The 18,630-nt window shown below is 41.7% G+C and overlaps 1 protein-coding gene across 1 annotated transcript in view; it reads left to right on the forward strand.

The window, feature by feature from the left end:
- Window positions 1-18,630, forward strand: part of LOC128709319 (contactin-4) — a 171,183-nt gene that overhangs the window by 74,610 nt on the left and 77,943 nt on the right. The window contains exon 8 of the mRNA XM_053804305.1: window positions 3,687-3,831. Within this exon, the coding sequence (XP_053660280.1) occupies window positions 3,687-3,831 (145 nt within the window). The remainder of the gene's footprint in view (window positions 1-3,686; window positions 3,832-18,630) is intronic.

Here is an 18,630-nt window from a genome sequence, read left to right on the forward strand (position 1 = left end):
TTACTTCTGTTACTTTAATTTTTATGCAGGTAAATTTGGGGTACTGCCATACTAAGAGACTATGATACCAAATATTTCGGTTCTCTAATTGTGTGTTTTCATTTTACAACTTCCAACCGAAACATCCTGTCATATCATTTCCATTTCGGGCTAGGAGGGAAATCGTGCCGTAAACCCTTCACCGTAGATGCTAAGTAGCACACCAGTTGTACAGCAATTTTACCTCACCATCACGGCTTATCACAGTTCGTGCAAGCTGTACACCTTCGTCAAATTTAACTTTTTAACCTAAATCCCTCCCAGCCGGGTGTGATGTAATGATACTGTTATTGTTATTCGCACTCTCATGCCAGCTGGTGTGCTAATTTTACCTTCCAGGCCAACGATTTCACACTTCCGTGTACGTGTAGCACGCGAGAGTGTGGGTTCTTTTTACCATTCTTTTTTACTCAGCACACGATCGTTACCCTTATCCTTCCGTCCGTAATGGAAAGGAATACCCAATTTCGGGTGATTTTGGAAGCAACGGGTAAAAAAACTGCCTTTAATGGAGTCGTGAGTGAATTGGGCTCCGGCATTTAGACACTTCTGTGCCCGGGTAGTGTAAGTGCAGTATGTTTCAACCAAGCGAAAAAAAAAACACGTTGGTAAATAGGGATCTTCTTCGTCCCTGGCGGGCATTAGAGATAGGCACCTTTTCCAAATAGGGTACGATGCACGGTATCGGCTCGTTCGGGTTCTTCCGGTTTTTGGTTCGGCGATCCATTAGGGAAACGATTTGTACCCAATTGATGGTTACGAGAAGCTAACTGTGCGACTGGGCGAGACTCTCGTTTGGTGCTCACGCCTGCCAAAAATTGCAGCCATACTTCGGTACTGTTTCTGTAACGGTTATAGCGTGCCCAACTGGTGGCATATGTTTGCGCATGGGATGAGCTAACACTTTTTAAGTGTCCCGTTTTCACTAAAAGCAAAACCATAATCGGTTGATTGAGCCGCTTAACGGTGTGCTTGCATTTAATTTGCCCCACTGTAATATAGCTTTATTTGGGTAACAGTTACGAAAATATCTCATTTTCCAATTGAGTTTAAAAAGAACCCAAATTGAAGCTTAAACGTTTCACAGCACCGATATTAACAAACAAACAAAATATGAATGATATCCCTGATTTGTTCTTTTTTTATACCATTCAGCAAGAAGGAACAACATTCTTTTACCATGAATAAATCACTTGTTACATCATTCATAAGTCTGTGTCAGTCCGTTCAACTCGCAACGTTGAAGAGCCCTTTTACAACGGCATGAGGCAAGCAAAGGGACAGTGCCACATTGCAGTGGACCTCCAACAACGGCCACCAGGAACAAAAAAACGAGACATACATTTCTACCCAACGGATAAGTAATGAAAAATCTTCATCTTTGTTTCCCGGCTCTGTTTCGCCAAAGCATCCCAACAATGGGTGGGATTTGGTCAGCATTGCTATCATTCCTCAGTGCTTCGCCCAGAATCCTTTTAGGAGAATTTAATTTATGGCGTCCATTTTTTGTTCCACCCAACTGCCACACTGGTGGTGAAAGGATGGACAGCAAAACTGACCATTGGACAGCAGAAGGGCTAGGAACACATTATGCGTTCTTGAAAGAAAAGAAACAGTGCGCAACAGTGTGCCGGACACCACAGCATAATGTAGGCGATATTCATTACGTGGAAAAATGAAAGGATTATTAAAATTATCCCTCTACAAAGTCACTGTTATGTAGATTGTGACCAAATTTGCATCATCTTTCCATAGCGAGAATGGGTCACGTTTGGAATATTTTTTTTTTCTGCTCTTGCTATTGTATGCGTCTGACGGGCTCTGTCTTTCAACCGGTCGCTGAATAAAAGTGCGGATCTATGTCATGGGACTTAACAATGACAACAGCAAAAAAAAAAAACCGCTACGATGCTCCAAATTCATCCTCATCACGAAACAATGTCGTTTGTGAATCTTATAACGTTATATATTTTTTGTAGCTTATTCTGTTGATTGTTTTGTTGCTTTTTTGGACAATTGCTGATTAGTGTTTTGAACAGGGTGGTACGATTGAACAGTTTTCTTGGTTGTTAGGAGATTTAGCTGAAAAATTCATATTCATAAATCATTGATACGTGTACTTTAATTAGTTTCACAATGTACTAAGTATCGTGTGCTCTTTTCACATAATAATCAACAAGTTCAAGACAAGAATCAAGAGTTGCTTTAAATGTTTGTTTGTTTATTGCGTAAGGCCTTTTGCTCTTCGATAACAAATATCTAAATCTCTCCGTAAATAACTTATTGCTTTCGTTCAAAGACATTTAACATAATTTTCGATAACAAATTTACCAAAAATTGTGGTAAAATTGTTTCTTTTCAAGTTTTTTATACGGTAGGTTATCACTACCAATTAGACTAGCACCGTCAGATAGATGATCGGAATAATAAATTAGGTCCAGTTTTTTATAATATTGGCGAACAGATACAGGCAGTCTCCGAGATACGCGGTTCCTCTTATACGCAGATTCGGAGATACGCGGTGTTTGGAAATTTGACAGCAACAATTACCTATAAAATGAACAATTACAATTACATATAAACAGTTACCCCCAATCCCAAATAAAATAGGTGCCCAGTAAAAGTTTTTTTTTAACGTCGTTAGAGGTAGCGTTAATTTGATTTATTTTGTAAAGCAGAGTTAAATCACTTTTCCCTCGCACTAATTTCAAAACCTCGTTCTTTGTGGTTTATGGTGGAAGGATGATCGGTCTTCATGTACGATCCCTTGTTAGCTGCGACCGCCACCTAGTGTAAACCTAACGTACCGTTACACTCCCAACAAGTCTCGTATACTATATACATATTATATAAACATATTATATACATTACATAAACATAGACCACCACTTTACACGAAAGTTCTTATTACAAAAGATATTTTTCAATTATGTAAATAAAAACTAATTTTTTAACAGAATTAAATGTATAGAATTAAAGCGGTGAAGAAAATAATTTTATCGATGATACAACGAAAAACTAAATTACCCCTTCAAGCACGTTTTACCCATTTTACGTAACACCAAAGCAAGGAAACATCAGGCAAATTTATTTTATTTGCTACTCCCCTTTTTATAACTGTCTCGATTTATCTTCTGTCTTCATTTAAGGGGGATAATTTTTTTCACACGAAAAAAAATCACTCTGGCTTGATTCGCTTCAACTTTACCAGATCCCAAAATGTATCCCCAATACCCTTTCAGGCCAGTATTCATGTACCGGTACCGCGTGTTTATAGTCCGGAAGGGATAATTACTCACCTGTATTGCTTCATCATAACTGAGGGAAATTTTATGTGTTTCTTTGGGCAGGCAAAGAAAAAACACGAACTCCGTTTTATTTTTTGCTTCCCTCTAGCGCGCACGAATAATGAGTCGCTTTGTAGAATGCCCCGTCTTCATTATCTTAGGGATGCGCCCAGTTTTGTTACACCCGTTTTCAACGCACAAGCAAAAGCCCTCATTTACATTTTCATTCACTAATCTTTACTACTTGCAGGTATATTTTGTATAAATTTTCTTTTTTTGCTCTGTGATAATGAAGATTCGGTTCGGCATTCTTCCATTCACGGTTTCTTCTCATTCGTGTTTCTTTCCCGATTCATCCAGACGTCCGAGGATGGAAACAGTACACTGGCATCGCTCAGCTACACGCCGACCCGGGAAGACCACGGTAAAACGTTGATCTGCCGCGCTACGAACGAGCTGGTGAAACGGGGGACCAAGGAGACTTCGATGAAATTAAACGTCTTCTGTAAGTAACCTACACTCTGCATCCTTACGCCATACCAAACCACTGCCCACTGGTAGAGCACCATTTAATCGTACCGAACGAAGGATGTGCGTATCCTTATCACACCGAACGGACAGCAAAATGTCACGATTCTGTCACAGAACCGGCGTTACGGACCATAGGCCGGTTCCTTTCCTGCTGAACCCCAGAGTGAAGCCTTTGCAAATGCAAATGAATCGTTTAATTCAATGTTTTATCAGCAAGCACGGTGCCGCGTTCGACTGACCTTTGCGCTTGCCGGATTTTTCATTTGCGTTTAATTTCGGTTGAGCAAAGCAAAGAAAAGGGACTGTGATTCTGATGGGCCATACGGTGAAATGAGATTAAAAGAAAATCTCTAACCCGAATCTCTGAAATGAAAGGAGCTTTAACGGGGAAAAAAACCAGCAACGAAAAAAAACCAAATTCCGTTCGAAACGAAATGGAAGGACGATTGAGAAGCAAAACCGGACGCAAATTCGCTAAACGGACAATTTATTCTGGACAATTGTCACCTGCCTGTTCCTTCTGTCCAGTGCCGTACCGTAGTGCCATTGGGAAGCGCCATTAACGGGATACGCAAATGTCGTCCACCGGCCGGAAGGTTCCATATTTGTACAGAACGCTTTCTCTTCGTCTTTTCTTCTCTTTGTAAAGTAAGCACAACAACAAAGAGAAAAAAAACGGAAAACGTCTTTTCGGGTCCTCTGAAGAATCCTTCCGAGAACTTACACACACACCCTATACTCTTGCTGGCGAGAAAAAAAAGCTCCCACACAGGACTGTCCTTATACGACTGAAAGGTCATGGCGCATACGGTTGACGATACGCTTTGGTTCAAATTTTCATCCACAGAATTGTTCGTTTCGTGCTGGGCAAACATTCGCTCACTTCACTTATTTACATTGGTCACCGGGATCAAAAGGATCCCCAAAGTCGCCCGTTCTCAACTATGGTTTGTCCGATGGTTTGTGTTTAATAGGGCACACTGTACAAGGGGGAATTGTGTTCCATCGTGACTGGGAGAGAGCGAGACAGAGCGAACAATAGAGGGAGAATGAAGGTGACACAACCTTCGAAGCGACGTTGCTATCGAATAAATTAAAAGGGTTTTCCGAATGGGTAAACAGTCGAGGGACCAGAAACAAAAAGGCCACAAACGGTTGCTTCCCAAACGCTGTCGGTATAAAGCACCCAGGAAGCCCACGGTATAAGTGGCACGGATGGAAAGCGAGTCAAAGAGAAAACTGCAACGGTTGACTTGTTTTTAAGGGGCTTGAAATGGCTCGTTTACAGGTCGGGAAACTCGCCCCATCTCCGGTGCGCCTGGCTCGGACCGAATTGTTACACCCAAACACCCACCATGACCCGTTTTCTGTGGTAAAGGACTACCGAATTCCTGCAACCTGGTTATGGTTGTCTCCATCAGAATCCGATAAAAAGACGATCGAAAACCACCAACTTAACCAAACTAAAACCGACCTGAACCGTTGAAAATGGATGCCCACGGGGTGGGGTGGTTGATGATTCGGTGAAAGTTTTCCCCCGTTACGCTTATGTTACTGGTTCCCGGAACTTAATCAATGGCGCCCATTCGTCGGAAGAATTATTTAGAAGCGTTACCCGATGACAATGAATCCATCACCACGATGACGGTTGGTGTACAGTCCGGACAATCTAGATACTGTTTCCAACCTTTACACACCATTGCGTATTTCTGCTTACTACCTGCTTGTTATTGTTGCGGTTAGCGCTAACACACAAAGTTGTTTGCTTTTTATTGGAATCAAATCGTGTTTCGCAACAAAAGTCGCTCGGCTCACAGTACGCAGAAAATCTTAAATCACAAGAAATCATTTAATCAATCTTTCCATTTTCTCGCGATATCTTAGTGCCGGTTGATGAAATGGTTTCCGGCTTCGTTCGGATGATACAAAGCATCCTTTCTGGAAGATTATCTTCGGATGAAAAACGACCAGATACCTTGTGGTGTGAAGTTTGCTGGATCGAAAGTTTTTGCACCAAGTTTGATGGGAAAAGTACACCGGAAATCAGCAAACTTTCACAAGATTCGATCGGAAGGGAACGAGGAGGAAGCTTTGCAACGAATACCCTTGTAATTTTTTGGCCTACATACCTATACAGGTATTCGAAAAGTATTAAAATCCTTAAATATTCAAACTTCAAATTCTTATTGAAAAGCATTAAAGCGGTACTTGCAGATTGAATAACATTTCAAAATATATGGGATAGAAGAAGATATGGATCAACAACGCAGAAAGTTTTTTGTAACTTTAAACTGCATTCTTAGTGTGTAATTTGCAAGTGGGTTTAATCACACATGATGTAGTTTTTATCTTGAATACAATCTACAATTAAAAATCTGGTATTCGCTTACAAGAACACATTAATCCGTAGAAAAGACTCTTAAGGAAAGATGGCTTGTAGCCTATTCCTAATACCATATCTGTCTCGAGCAAAGAAATATATCAAAGAAATAAGCAAATAAAGGACGATCTAAACTAAGTGCGTAGGAAGATGTCCAACACGTAACGGGAACATTTTACGTTTTGGTAGTCAGAGGGCAGAAAGGCACCAAAAGTAAAAGATCTTCTTTGAGCAGCTTTGAGTTGAATACTAAACAAATAGTTGCTATAATCATTTCTCGAGTTACGCAACTAATGCGTACCAAACAAAATTATGTAACTTGAATTCAACAGTGAATTAACAATAAAATGATACCCATAACTGGAACGAGAATAATAAAAATTCAAAGAGTTATAGGTCCGTGCGTGATGTAAACCCCTTAAAAGTCGTGACGAATTCTTAGAAAAATTGGATATTCAACAATAATGTCACCTTCAACTATCATCAATTTTATAAATCGTAAAATTATTTGTTACTAAATCATAATTTTTGTTAATTTAGATATTACACCCTAGAACTTTTTTATCGCTTTTTTTAAGCAAAACTTTACCATTGTAATATATAAATCAACACCACAAGCTTACAAACACGAATACCCTAATAAGCACGTAGTAAAGCAGTGCCTTGTCCATCTACCTTTAGCACATTAATATTTATTTTTCATTGTAATTAGGCCTCCCATTTTCGATAACTTTTTTTGTACTGTTTAGGAAAACACATAAATTGCTTCCGGAACACGATAAATTTGTCACTTGTGGTGTTGTACAATATTGGGCCACATTTTTCGACCCGCAAACATTTCCATACCGGGAATACCGGATAAATTACGTGCCAACACGATAAACGGCCGAATAGTTATGACCGTAAAGGGGATTAAAATTATCCCACCAGAGGTGAAAGTTTCCCCCAAAATGGGCTCAACATCGTGCGGTGGGTATTTATTTATGTCCCACCATCGAGAATCGTATTCCCTGTGCACATTACTGCTACACATTCATACACACGGGTCGGCTAGTATATGTCGTTGATCCATCATTTCATTATTGCGTCATGCGTACGCACTTCTACTCAGCCAACAGACCACACCGCACACAAAGATCGAGACAGAACGGATAAAACGAGGAACGTTATTCTAGTCTTCCTCCCAATCGAAACGTGACGCTTTTCGCACCTCGCATGTTGGCAGTCATTAAAATTAAATCGGATTTCATTAGATTTATACGATCCCGGACCCATTATGAATGTGTTCCGGTGTATGAAGTCTCGCTTCCGAGTACAACCAACAACGGAACGGAATGAACCACCGTACTACTCTGTCAATGGCTGAGCGATGAAAAGCGGCCATACATCGCGATTTCCTCACAAGCCTCCAAGGACGTCAGACGCTTATAATCCCGTTTTTTCCATCCAGTGACATTGTGGTAGGTCGTTCTGGCCATGACAATTCTTGACATCGCACCTACCTTAGCTGCGCTGAGGACAAAAAATCAACCCCTTGGGCCCAACTCCATTGAGCGTGGTTCTATGCATTTTTCCTATCCTTGTATGTATGCGTTCGCTCTTGCCTCTTTTTGCAAAACACATTTTACGGGCAAATCATTTGCATCTGGGGAAATTAAGATAGCGCGTTACAGCTTCTAAATGGTTTATTTAAAAATGATTTGTACCTGGTCGGCAAAGGAACAGACCGTCCACGTGGATGGTAAGCAGTGAGGTTTTAAGTTTTGTATTTTTATTTTTGGTGCAAAAAAAACATTGTTTTTGTTTTCAATCTAGTGCTCCGTTTGCGCTACCGAGCTTTGATACCGACAGTCAAGGACGCAGCGCCGTTGTAAGCGAATGAGAAGAAAAAAATGTTTCATACACAAATTGTCGCATCGGGGAATACCTTCGGTAGTAAAATTGTTTGTGGTATACTTTGCTGTTTGTGGGCCTTGTGCATCAGGCTATGGTTGAGGATGGGATTACGAAAAAAAATGTTTTCAAAACACACCACAATGACTACCGTACATGGACAGTGAAAATGTTCCTCCTTCTTGATAGTTCCCTTTTCGTGTACGCTAGGTCGGTCGCATTACAGCGGTGGTACAGATTATAACGCAATTTCACTTCTTTTCCTGTAAGCGGTCCTGTTTGTCATAGTGTTTGTTTGGTACGCTCTTCCTTCTGTGCTAAATATGCTAATGAATTTCCCCAAAGTAAAGCAGCAACAACGCATAGCCTTAGAATGGAGAGAGCCTAGAGGACAAGCGAATAATTGTTCCATAAAATTACGGATATTGCACGGAATAAAGTATATAACCGTTATGAAACGTGGTGTTAGCCTACTATCTAGCTCACATTAGCAATTATATCGCTATTGTCGATCCAAATGACAGATTACCATTCAAAGTGAAACACGAAATTATTCTCGATGCGAGATATTCTTTTACAAGCGATGTTTTTACAAATAATTAAAATTATTCCGATGAAGTTTTGTGTCATATTTGATGAATCACTTTGTTATTCTGTTCACTATGAATTGATTCAACGTATTAAATCACATCAAATATTCTACAAAGAACAGCAGCCACAAAAAGTACATGTTGTGCTAAGCATTGCATAACTTTAGGCGATTACGCTTATTTACCTTTCGACCTACGATCGAATGGCGACGTCAACCAATTCATTATCCCGGCCTTCCTGTCGGACGCATCACCGCCATCTTCCCATCTAATAATGCTAATAATACTACTACTCCTCTGTCCATTTGGACGACCTGGGTTCATGGACTGGGTTGTCCGGAGTCATTCTCATACCCACCAGCTCACCGGAGCCTGGCGAATCTAATACGCTGTACGATAGTGAGTTCATCATACAGCTCATGAAGTTCGTCATTTTAGCGGCTCCGCCATTGTCCTTCTGCACGTACTGCCAGGGTTTCATCAGAGTTGAACAAAGTGTATGTCTCACATAAGAGTAATGAAACTGTATAAGTTCTATATAGTCCCAGCTTCGACCGTCGCGATAGGTATTTTGAGTACAGAAGTTACTTCAGACTGTGCAAAGACCGGTTGGCAGCCAGCACCCTAGCCCGTATTAATGTCATTGTCGGTGCAGATCTTTGAGCTACGATAGGAGACATATTAGGTAAAGATGCCATCACCTATCTGCACGTCACCCCTGGATTTGCTAGCAGTGCCACCATCAATTTGGTTTTTGACTCGTTAATCTTCAACCCGAGGTTTTCCACCGCTAGCTCAATCCTCTGGTAATGTAGGAAGTGTCGTATTGTGGCGGTTACATTACTTGATAAATGCAACCTTTAAACCTAGAATTAGAAAAAAAAAATGTGTGCTCAATTCACTTAAATAATTAATCGTTTTAGAATTGATTATCAATCGAAGGGATTAAAAAACAAACGTATCTGTGAAAAGATCATGTATCATTTTGACAGTTTCAAAAAGTTTATGTTTAAGATATTTGCTCGGTATATATTAAGCGTTTTTTTTAAACTAATAACAAAAAAAACCATTAGCTATTATTGGCAGACACATTTCCTGACAAACTATTCCGCATCCTCAAATTCTATTATCCTAAATATGACGAATACTCCCTTGCCTTTTCAGGTTCGATGAAAAGACATGCTGTATGGGTGTAAAATGCCACACTCAGAAATACAAATTCGGTCAAAATAATTCATTGCAACATTCTTGCTCCCGTAACATCAAGAGCTGCTCTCGAGTTTCGTGTCGGTCCACCACCCAAAAAGGGTTTTGGAAATTCGTTGTCAGTGTTGTCCCAGCTGTCATTAAGCGTGCTCTGATGCGGGTCCGTAGTGACGATGATGATGTTACTGTTACTAATTTACATTAACTCTTAAAAGCGAAACTTCTCATTCGGTTTGCAAAAGCCACACGGAAGTCCCTTAAAAAAGGGGGAGAGTTCCCAATGGGTGGCCCACAGGTTCGGTGTTGTCCCTTCGTTCGGTTTGCTTCCGGTCCTGCTCCGTATCCACCGTCGGGTGGAGGTGTGAAGACAGAGCAAAAATCATATCATCACTCTCGCTGGTTACCCTGCTCCAACCTTGGTTGCCTAATGTGCAAACCGTCCACCCGGGGGGAAAAGCGAGATGCTCTCGGAACCGTACATACATTTTACATTAATTTATGCGTTGGAAGTGGTTCCTCCGGTTGCCATTCGTTTTGCTGTATCGTGTATGTACGCAAGGATGAAACGACCACCCTGGACGGACCCGTACCCGTACGGTTTCGTAGCGCAACGATCCCACTGGGAGTGCCCACGGGACGCCGAAGCATATTTCATAACTCTTCCGCCGGTTCGTCTATGCAGATGGCTTTTGCCTTTTCATTACGGCACGATACGGTGGTTTCGGGATGAGGTTTCGGTGCGCTGACTATGCTGCCTGGTTGTGCCTGCCAGTAAAAAGGACAAAAGCGAAAACCAACCGTTTCCACATACCGGCGGTTGCAAATGAAACACGGCGCGAGAGATAAGATAGTTCTTGAAAGTCAAAGAACTTCTCTGTACTTTGCATTATTCACGCCGTTTCTCTGACACGCCCGGAAAAATGGGCTTTCGGTAAATATTTTAATGTTTTAAGTGCTGGTGCACAAAAATTTACTACCATGGCTACCACTTAAATCGGTTCGGAGCGTTGCTGGTAAGCCACGGTTCATGGTCGATAGTTTAAAAGAGAGTGATTATGTTTAAGTCTTCTTTTATTAGTGGGGAGAATTCATTCTTCTTAGGCAATTCCAATAATATGATAAACGGTAAGAATTTTCTTTTCAGCTCAACCTTATAAGAAGTAAGAAGAAGTTTAGACATAAACAATCTAGTTTAGAAATCTGTATTATCAAATGTGTGTGTGTAATAGTTTTGTTTTAGTTAAAAAAAACTTAACATAATTACGCCGTACCATCACAACAGTTACATTTTCCGTTCATTAAATACATTCATCCTACGACCGTATTGTAATCCACTTCACGATGGCAACCTCAGCTCGTATCGTAACTATGGTATTTAATTAGCTCCGTGCCTGTTTCCCGGTCAAATTGCATCTTGCCTCTCACCAACCAACCAACGATCCACACCCAGAAGAAAATGAACATCAGCTGCATCGCCTGCATTTTGCACTGAAACAAGCTTTTGTTTCCCCTAGTCGTCCATCCGAAAAGTGACCGGACCATCAATCGAGCCCAACTTAGGCTGCTTAATTTTCCGGTATGTCACAATCGCTCCCAATCGATTCCGGTCGAACGTTTCCCCAAACCACTGCCAGGACGAAGAATGGACGGAATCCAAGGATCTCTGGTTCCCTTTCGCGAAGCATCGGACACGGGACCAACCTTCGGACGCAAGCGTATGCCGCTGCAACCGCAAACATGAATTTGATTACGGTTTCATCCTCGCTGGCCGGTCTGGTGCCCCGACTGGCCCGGGACAACACCGGCGACATAATGAGCAATGCAACGGAAAATGATTCTCTTCGGTCCGAACCTTCCTCCGGTTCCGAAGCACCGGATACAGTTTGTTCAATTAGTGGTAAATTTGTGCCACTACGCCAAGGCCACTGCTGGCCAAAATTGTCGGACATTCTGGAACGCCAGCAAGGGTTGGTTAATTGATTTTGTCAGCTTCATGCGATGTCATTCGATCGTGTCCACTCAGGAAAGCCACTGCGGTATCCGGAACCACCAGCAGATCAACGCGAATGAGCATCGGTTCGAGCTGGTGGAGCGAGTGTGTTAATTTTGAATCAACCATCCGTTCCGTGCCTATACGGTCATGTCTATCAAACTTTTCAAACCGATTTTTCCGGAAAACGAGGATGTGGTCGTGCGTTGGTGCTGTACTCGCATCTCTTTTGAAATCGGTCCCAACTAATATCCGGTATCTCGATTAGACGGATTTTTCGATACGCCGTCACGGATATGGACACATTAGATCGTAAGGGATAGGTTCCTTTGGAAAGAGTTGAACTTTGAACTTATCAATTAAATCCAACTACCGTCCCGTAAGAAATGCAATGCAATTTTAGGATGAAGTTATTTCGCATCTATCGCTCACCGTGCTATTGTTACGCTAGTTATAGAGTCAATTCCTACCAGTACGGATGAGAACCGTTGTTAACTTGAGGGTGGTTTGAAACTCATTTCTCTTCGAATTTTGAAAAATACCAAACGTAACGAAGATCGCAGTGGTTTCCAAATCATTCGAGACATCAAATTTCCCTGCTGGCCAGTATTTAATTGGTATTGTGCATCATCGGTCACTTCTCGCATTTCAACATCACCGGACATCCGTTACCATTTTCCTAATGATGATGAAACTCAAACAAACAAACCTTTTGTTATTTTTTTTGTCGTGTTTTCTGAGCTCGTGAAGTGTAACAGGATTGATTCTATTTAACAAGAAGGTTTAGCTACTACTTTTCTCTTTTAAAAATCAAGATCGAAAACAAAATCTTTCCTGCTCAATCGTGGCGCTACTAGAAGAGAACTCGTGGAATCATCCACTTAAGTAAGTTGACAGTGGTCACATCACAGGAAAAAAGTCAATCCCTCCCAGCGAATTACTTGGCTAGCCTGTTCGAAGAACAAATGGAACACACACATACAACCAAATCCCTTTTGAGGATGTTTTCGTCTTTTCCGGTCAGCACGGTACGGTATCGAGGTCAGGGAGCCGGAAACTTCAACCGTGCGTGGCTTGCTTTTCAACTTCCGGAAAGCCGAAAAAGAGCAAAACCAAACTTTAAGCTGACAAAAAAATGAAAAAGGAATCAAACACCATATGGTTTCTCGGACCGCCCCACGTTCTGGTCTAGATCGAGAAGGACCCATTTCACTTCTAATCTAATTTCGTACCGTATCATTCGAGTATCATAGCAAGGTATTTTGAGTGAGTTTTTTTTTTTTGTTATTTTACTGTTTGTCTGTTTTTCAGTTCGCTTTCCCACCCGCATCGTGCTGCGTTGAAGTACATATGCCCAAAGTACCAGCATCCAACGAACTGGAAACTTAGCAAACCTTCCTAGTTCCACATCCGCTGTTTGAAGGAATGGAGTTTTTCCCTCGATTCACTTTTCGTGTTTTTCTTTCGCGTTGAGTGCTGTGGAGGTGATTTTTCTTTTCCTTTCGCTCATGGACCTACTTTCCATTCATGGTCTGTATGGTTCCTTTCCGAAATGTTCCAGTAGAGATCGCCCGTCGTTTTTGTGCAAAAGGTTTTTCAGATACGCAGGAAGGTGTACTATTTGATAGAATAGTTAGGGACTTTATTCATCCATTGTTTTTTTTTGTTGGTCTGCTTCTTGAACCCCATTCCCGACTTTCAGCCACCTGACAGCAGACGGGCAACGTTGACAAGCGTACGCCGAGAGCCTGAGCGCCTCTTTCATACCGAAAGGGAAGTCAACCGTACTATTAGAAATCTCAGTCACTCCATGGACGCACCGAAGCGAACACCATCCTGGGAGTGAATCCAAGATGCAGTGTCTTGGTTCACACCAGCACCCGCACCATGCACGATGGGAAAGTTTTCCCCGTAGCAAAACTTTTCCTATTTCACACCCATATCCTGGCAACGAGTAGGTTGCCGTCGTCGGTGTTGTTTCGATGAACATGCGAGTTGACAGAAACGGTGGTGCGTTAAACCACATCACAACCAACCGCTGGTGGCATACGGTGTCTGGATAGGGGGAGATCCAGCCGGTACCACACTGGTTGTGATTATAGGGTGAAGCTGTTTCGGAACGGCACTCTTATAAGGTGTTGATGGTTTGGACGTCAATCGCACCTCGAACGGTTGATAGGTAACGGGAGGCTTTAATCGGATGTGGCAAAATGGAAAATGTTCAAAATTCATTTGACAGTGACAAAAACTGAAACGAATTGCTTTCATATTCATTTCGTTCACAGGGAAACGCTTGCGGGATGAATACATTTACTTCAATCTTCCGTGACTTGCGATCGTTGGTACCTTAGCATATGGTTTATACAGCTTAGCTGCTCAAAACAATCACATTTACTGTGCATATATTGTTGCATTCTTAATCGAGTCATTTTTATCTTCACTAAAATAAAAACCATTATGTAATTTGTGCGCTTAAAACATCAAATGCGCCAATGTTATTACATCATCATCATTGAATTACGTTATTACAAAAAAGTATTTCAATGTTGATTAAACATATTCAAACTCATACAAACACTTAAAATCATAACCACAATAGACAGCAGCAGTAATTCCATATTGCTATCACGTTATATGAATACAATTTTATTATTCTATTTCTTTATTTTTAATAACGGCGGCCGAAGGTGGCATGGGCATTTCTTCCCAGTTCGGAGCCTTATCCTGGACTTGCACGTTTTTTTCTATAAACTAGCTTATAACAGATTGCTGTGGATTATGCAGAAAACCGTCTTCTTGTTCGAAAGGAACACGCACGCTCCTTTCTTTAAACTTCTTCAAAAATTGAAAAAACTTTGCTGCCACGATCATCTTACGGCCAAAACATATTTCTTTATGAACCCATAGGTGTTGTCTTCCATGCCAGAGACTGACAGTCAAATTATCAATCGGTGTCAAGGAAAAATTAAATATTTTTTTTAATTTATTTTCGTTTCTTCTGTGTACCATATCAATCCACCTAGCAGTGAAACAACTTTAAGAACTGAACTCCAATGATCCGCAATCAAATCGCCAAACGAACACCGAAAAAAGATCGAGAATGAGATAACTCAAATTATCGTGTGATGTTGTTTGGTACTGTTCGAAAATTCCTATAGCTTAAAACAGTACGAAATGCTAAAAGTCGACCCATCGTGTACTGCTCTAGCTTAGAACGCTAGCAGGCACATTTTATCATGAGAAAGCATTGTGACGACTTCAGTCATTCATAATTCTTTCCATTCTCCCGCATTCTGCAAAGCAAAACCGAAGCCCGGAAGCTCGTTTTCAAGCGTGGCGCTTAAAAAGCATCCTTCCCGGTTGAACGTGAAACAGCTCGAAAGATAAATAGCGTCACGCAAGGTAAACCCCCAAACACATTGAAAGCTGCGGTGCAGGAGCACAATCTCTTGCAGTGCATTTGCTGCTCGATGAAACCCGACCGAGAAGAACCGGCAAGCGAAGATAATGATGATGACACCGAAGCGCATCATGTCACGAGTCGTTGAGAATCGTGTTGTGGAAAATTGAAATTAATCTTGCTACTCTTCCCGCTCGGTCAACGTATCAACCAGCCGTGCTTCGATATTGGTGCTATAACTCTCTCTCTCTTTCTCTTTTTCACACGCTCTCACGCTCTTTCTCATCCCTCCCATTCCGTACATGCGGGAAGGCAATTTTCCACCTACTTTACAAGTGACAACGTCTTTTGAGGTGATCCGTTAGGACAAAATCATGGCAAGACGTGCAACCAGATGCAATGACGATAAATCGATAGATGTTGCTACGGAGAAGGATTTATTGTTCCTTGCCGCGGAAGGATGTAAGAAGGGCCGGGCAAAGTAAACAAGGACACGCTTCACTACTCTAGTCGCTCGCGTATGACAGGTTCTTCGGTTTGCCCTAGACATTCGATACACCTGGAACACGGAACCAAATGATACACCGATGTCATCGTTCGGAAACATTCACTATTTGCCTTTACCGGGACCAACTAGGAGTACGAAACGCTTTCTGCTCTTCTTCTATTCCACACCGATGGAACCTTGTTTAATACCTAAAGGGTTCCTCCCGTGGGAGCAAACACGCACCTAGTGGACGTGTAAAACCACTGCCAACATATGCAAACCGAACGCACCGGTCCGAAAGGACAAATAGCTTCTGGCACGCTCGCAAATCCCTCGCCCAAATCCGACAAGCTGGCAGTAGGCGACTGTGCCCAAAAGTTGCTAATGATAAAGTTGACAACGCGCTCCCAGCAAGCGAGAAAGTTCCGGCAGTCACCTGCCACCGTAGTCGGCTACATCCCATACGGAAGATGGCGCGAAACAAAAGCCACTCGCAGAAAGAAACATGAAAAACGTGTTCCGGTTCTGGTTTGAGAAGCGCAAGTGTGTTGTCTGTTCGAACCGGCGCATACATTTCCGATGGGGCGACACAGTATTTGACAAGAAAGTGACTTTTTACCAAGTGCCACTCAACCTGAACTCCACCCTAACACTAGCGAGCGTCCGACTGTTAGAAAGGAAAACGAAGCAACTGTCACCCCCGGGAAAAGCTGACACGATCATCCGCAGTTTACCGTCAGCCTGTCTGACATAGAATGTGGCTGCAGAGAGGAAAAAGCGAAGGAAAAACCCCTGGCAAATTCCCGTTTCTGTTCGTTTGTGGGTGCAATGCAAAAGAAAATTGCTCAACATAGAAAAAAGGATAGGTGGGAAACAAAAACAAAGAAAAAAAAGGCATCCGTCTGCACACACAGCCACATAATCCCCATCCGCCATCTTGCATCCAGGATCGTTAACTTGGCCGTGAGCAGAATGCAGATTGACGGCATGTCTTTGGAACGATGGTTCGGTTCGATTAGGGCCGGTGAAGGAAGGCAAACGCGCTAAATCGCATCGACGACACCTACCACGACGGTAACGATGATGGCGACGTTTATGCGGTTTTGATGTGACATGCCGATGTATTTTGTCCGCAAAAACGGGTAGCTACCGCAAAGGGCAGCATACTTTCTTCGACTGTCATTTTGTGTGTGTGTTTTTTTTTAATGCGGATTATTTCCTTTTACTTCGCCGAACATTAGCCACAGACTTGCGCAAGCTTGCCATCTGTGGCGCTCCACTAACGAGGAAAAGTAGGCAAATAATCGAAGTAATTAGCCGGATAAAAGATTTATCGCACCTCCAAATATAAACCGTACGATATGAAATCGCTGGCGTTTAGGGTGAAATTGAATTTTAATGACAAAACCTAACTCCAAGCAGAAATGGAACATTTTCCTGCGAGTTAAGCATTTAAAAAACGATTTCAAAAATAAAGTTGTGACATTTTTACAATCTCTAGTCTAGTCTGACTGTATACAAACCATTTATCAGGTCATGAGTTAATAAACGAAGTCCTGAAAAACCTTATGGTCCTTCATTAACATGAAGTTTTTTTATTAATTTCTGTGTACTTCCTGTGCCATCTATAGCGATCCACAGCTAAGTAATTGCATACATTCAGACAAATTATAAAAAAGTCGTTCCGTTCGTACAAATAAAAAATTTGTGAAATCCTGAATCATTCTGTCACCGGACCAGGGATCGTTTTTCCAAGAAGTTGGTAGCATGAAAATTCCTGCAAAAATGCTTCCCACCAAAATCAAAACCACAAATTGCTCTGCTCAAATTCCAAACAAAAACGGACGCGGGATAGGACGGTTATGGGTTTCAGTATGAACACGGCACCAAGGCACACCGAAATGGATGACCGTTTCGGTCACTCTAGCCGAAAACGCTTAGAAAACCCCAATCAAAGATGCTAAAGCACGCGTGCGAACCGGACCTGTGTAATCCTTTCGGTTGCCCTGCTCGGGAAGGTTTCGAGAAGCCTTATAAGTCGGGATAGCCTTCGGAGTGCCAGCAGGAAAAGGAAAAATATTTTATCATATTTATGGCGACAATAAAAGCGACAGATATCATGCAAAACAACCATAAATAAAGAAGGGTCGAGTGTGAGAAGGACGACTTCAAGACACATGCAGTGCTAGAATTTGGCGATGCTGTTTTCAACCCAAACCCGACCGACATACACGTTAAGTGACAATCATGAACAACCAACCGACATTTTCGTCAGTTTTTCGTTATTTATCTTTCGCTCTCTATTTCTCTCTCTCTCTATCTTATTGTTTGCCTCAAAGCTTCACGGCTCTGGATTTGAGTGGACTAAATAAACAAAATCTAAGTAAACTAAATAAACAAAATCCAACGGTTACCTCCGAGTAATATCACTCGGACAGGGTATTTGAGAGAAAGCACAATCTGGTGCGACTAAAACCTTAATAGCGAAGCTTTCATCAGCTGACCCCGCGAGGTGTTTTAACGGCGGATTTACAAGAATCACATTGCGATTGCAATTGTTTTCATACCATTACGATCGCTGAAGGCACTGTTTCTAGACGTAAACAATTCAAGTACGAAGTGCGAAGTGCCTTGCAGTATCATGCCGTATTTTGTTCCAAATGATTCGATTGAACTTGATGAGATCTACACTGTGGCTGTATGTATTAGCCAATGATCTCATAATGTTCAATTCCAAATATGAAAGCTATATTTCACTGAAAATTTAAGTCATGTACAGCAAAATAATATTAACAATTATTGATAGAAAAATTTAATATTAAAACAC

This window comes from Anopheles marshallii, chromosome 2 (assembly GCF_943734725.1).
Source record: "Anopheles marshallii chromosome 2, idAnoMarsDA_429_01, whole genome shotgun sequence".
Lineage (NCBI taxonomy): Eukaryota > Metazoa > Arthropoda > Insecta > Diptera > Culicidae > Anopheles > Anopheles marshallii.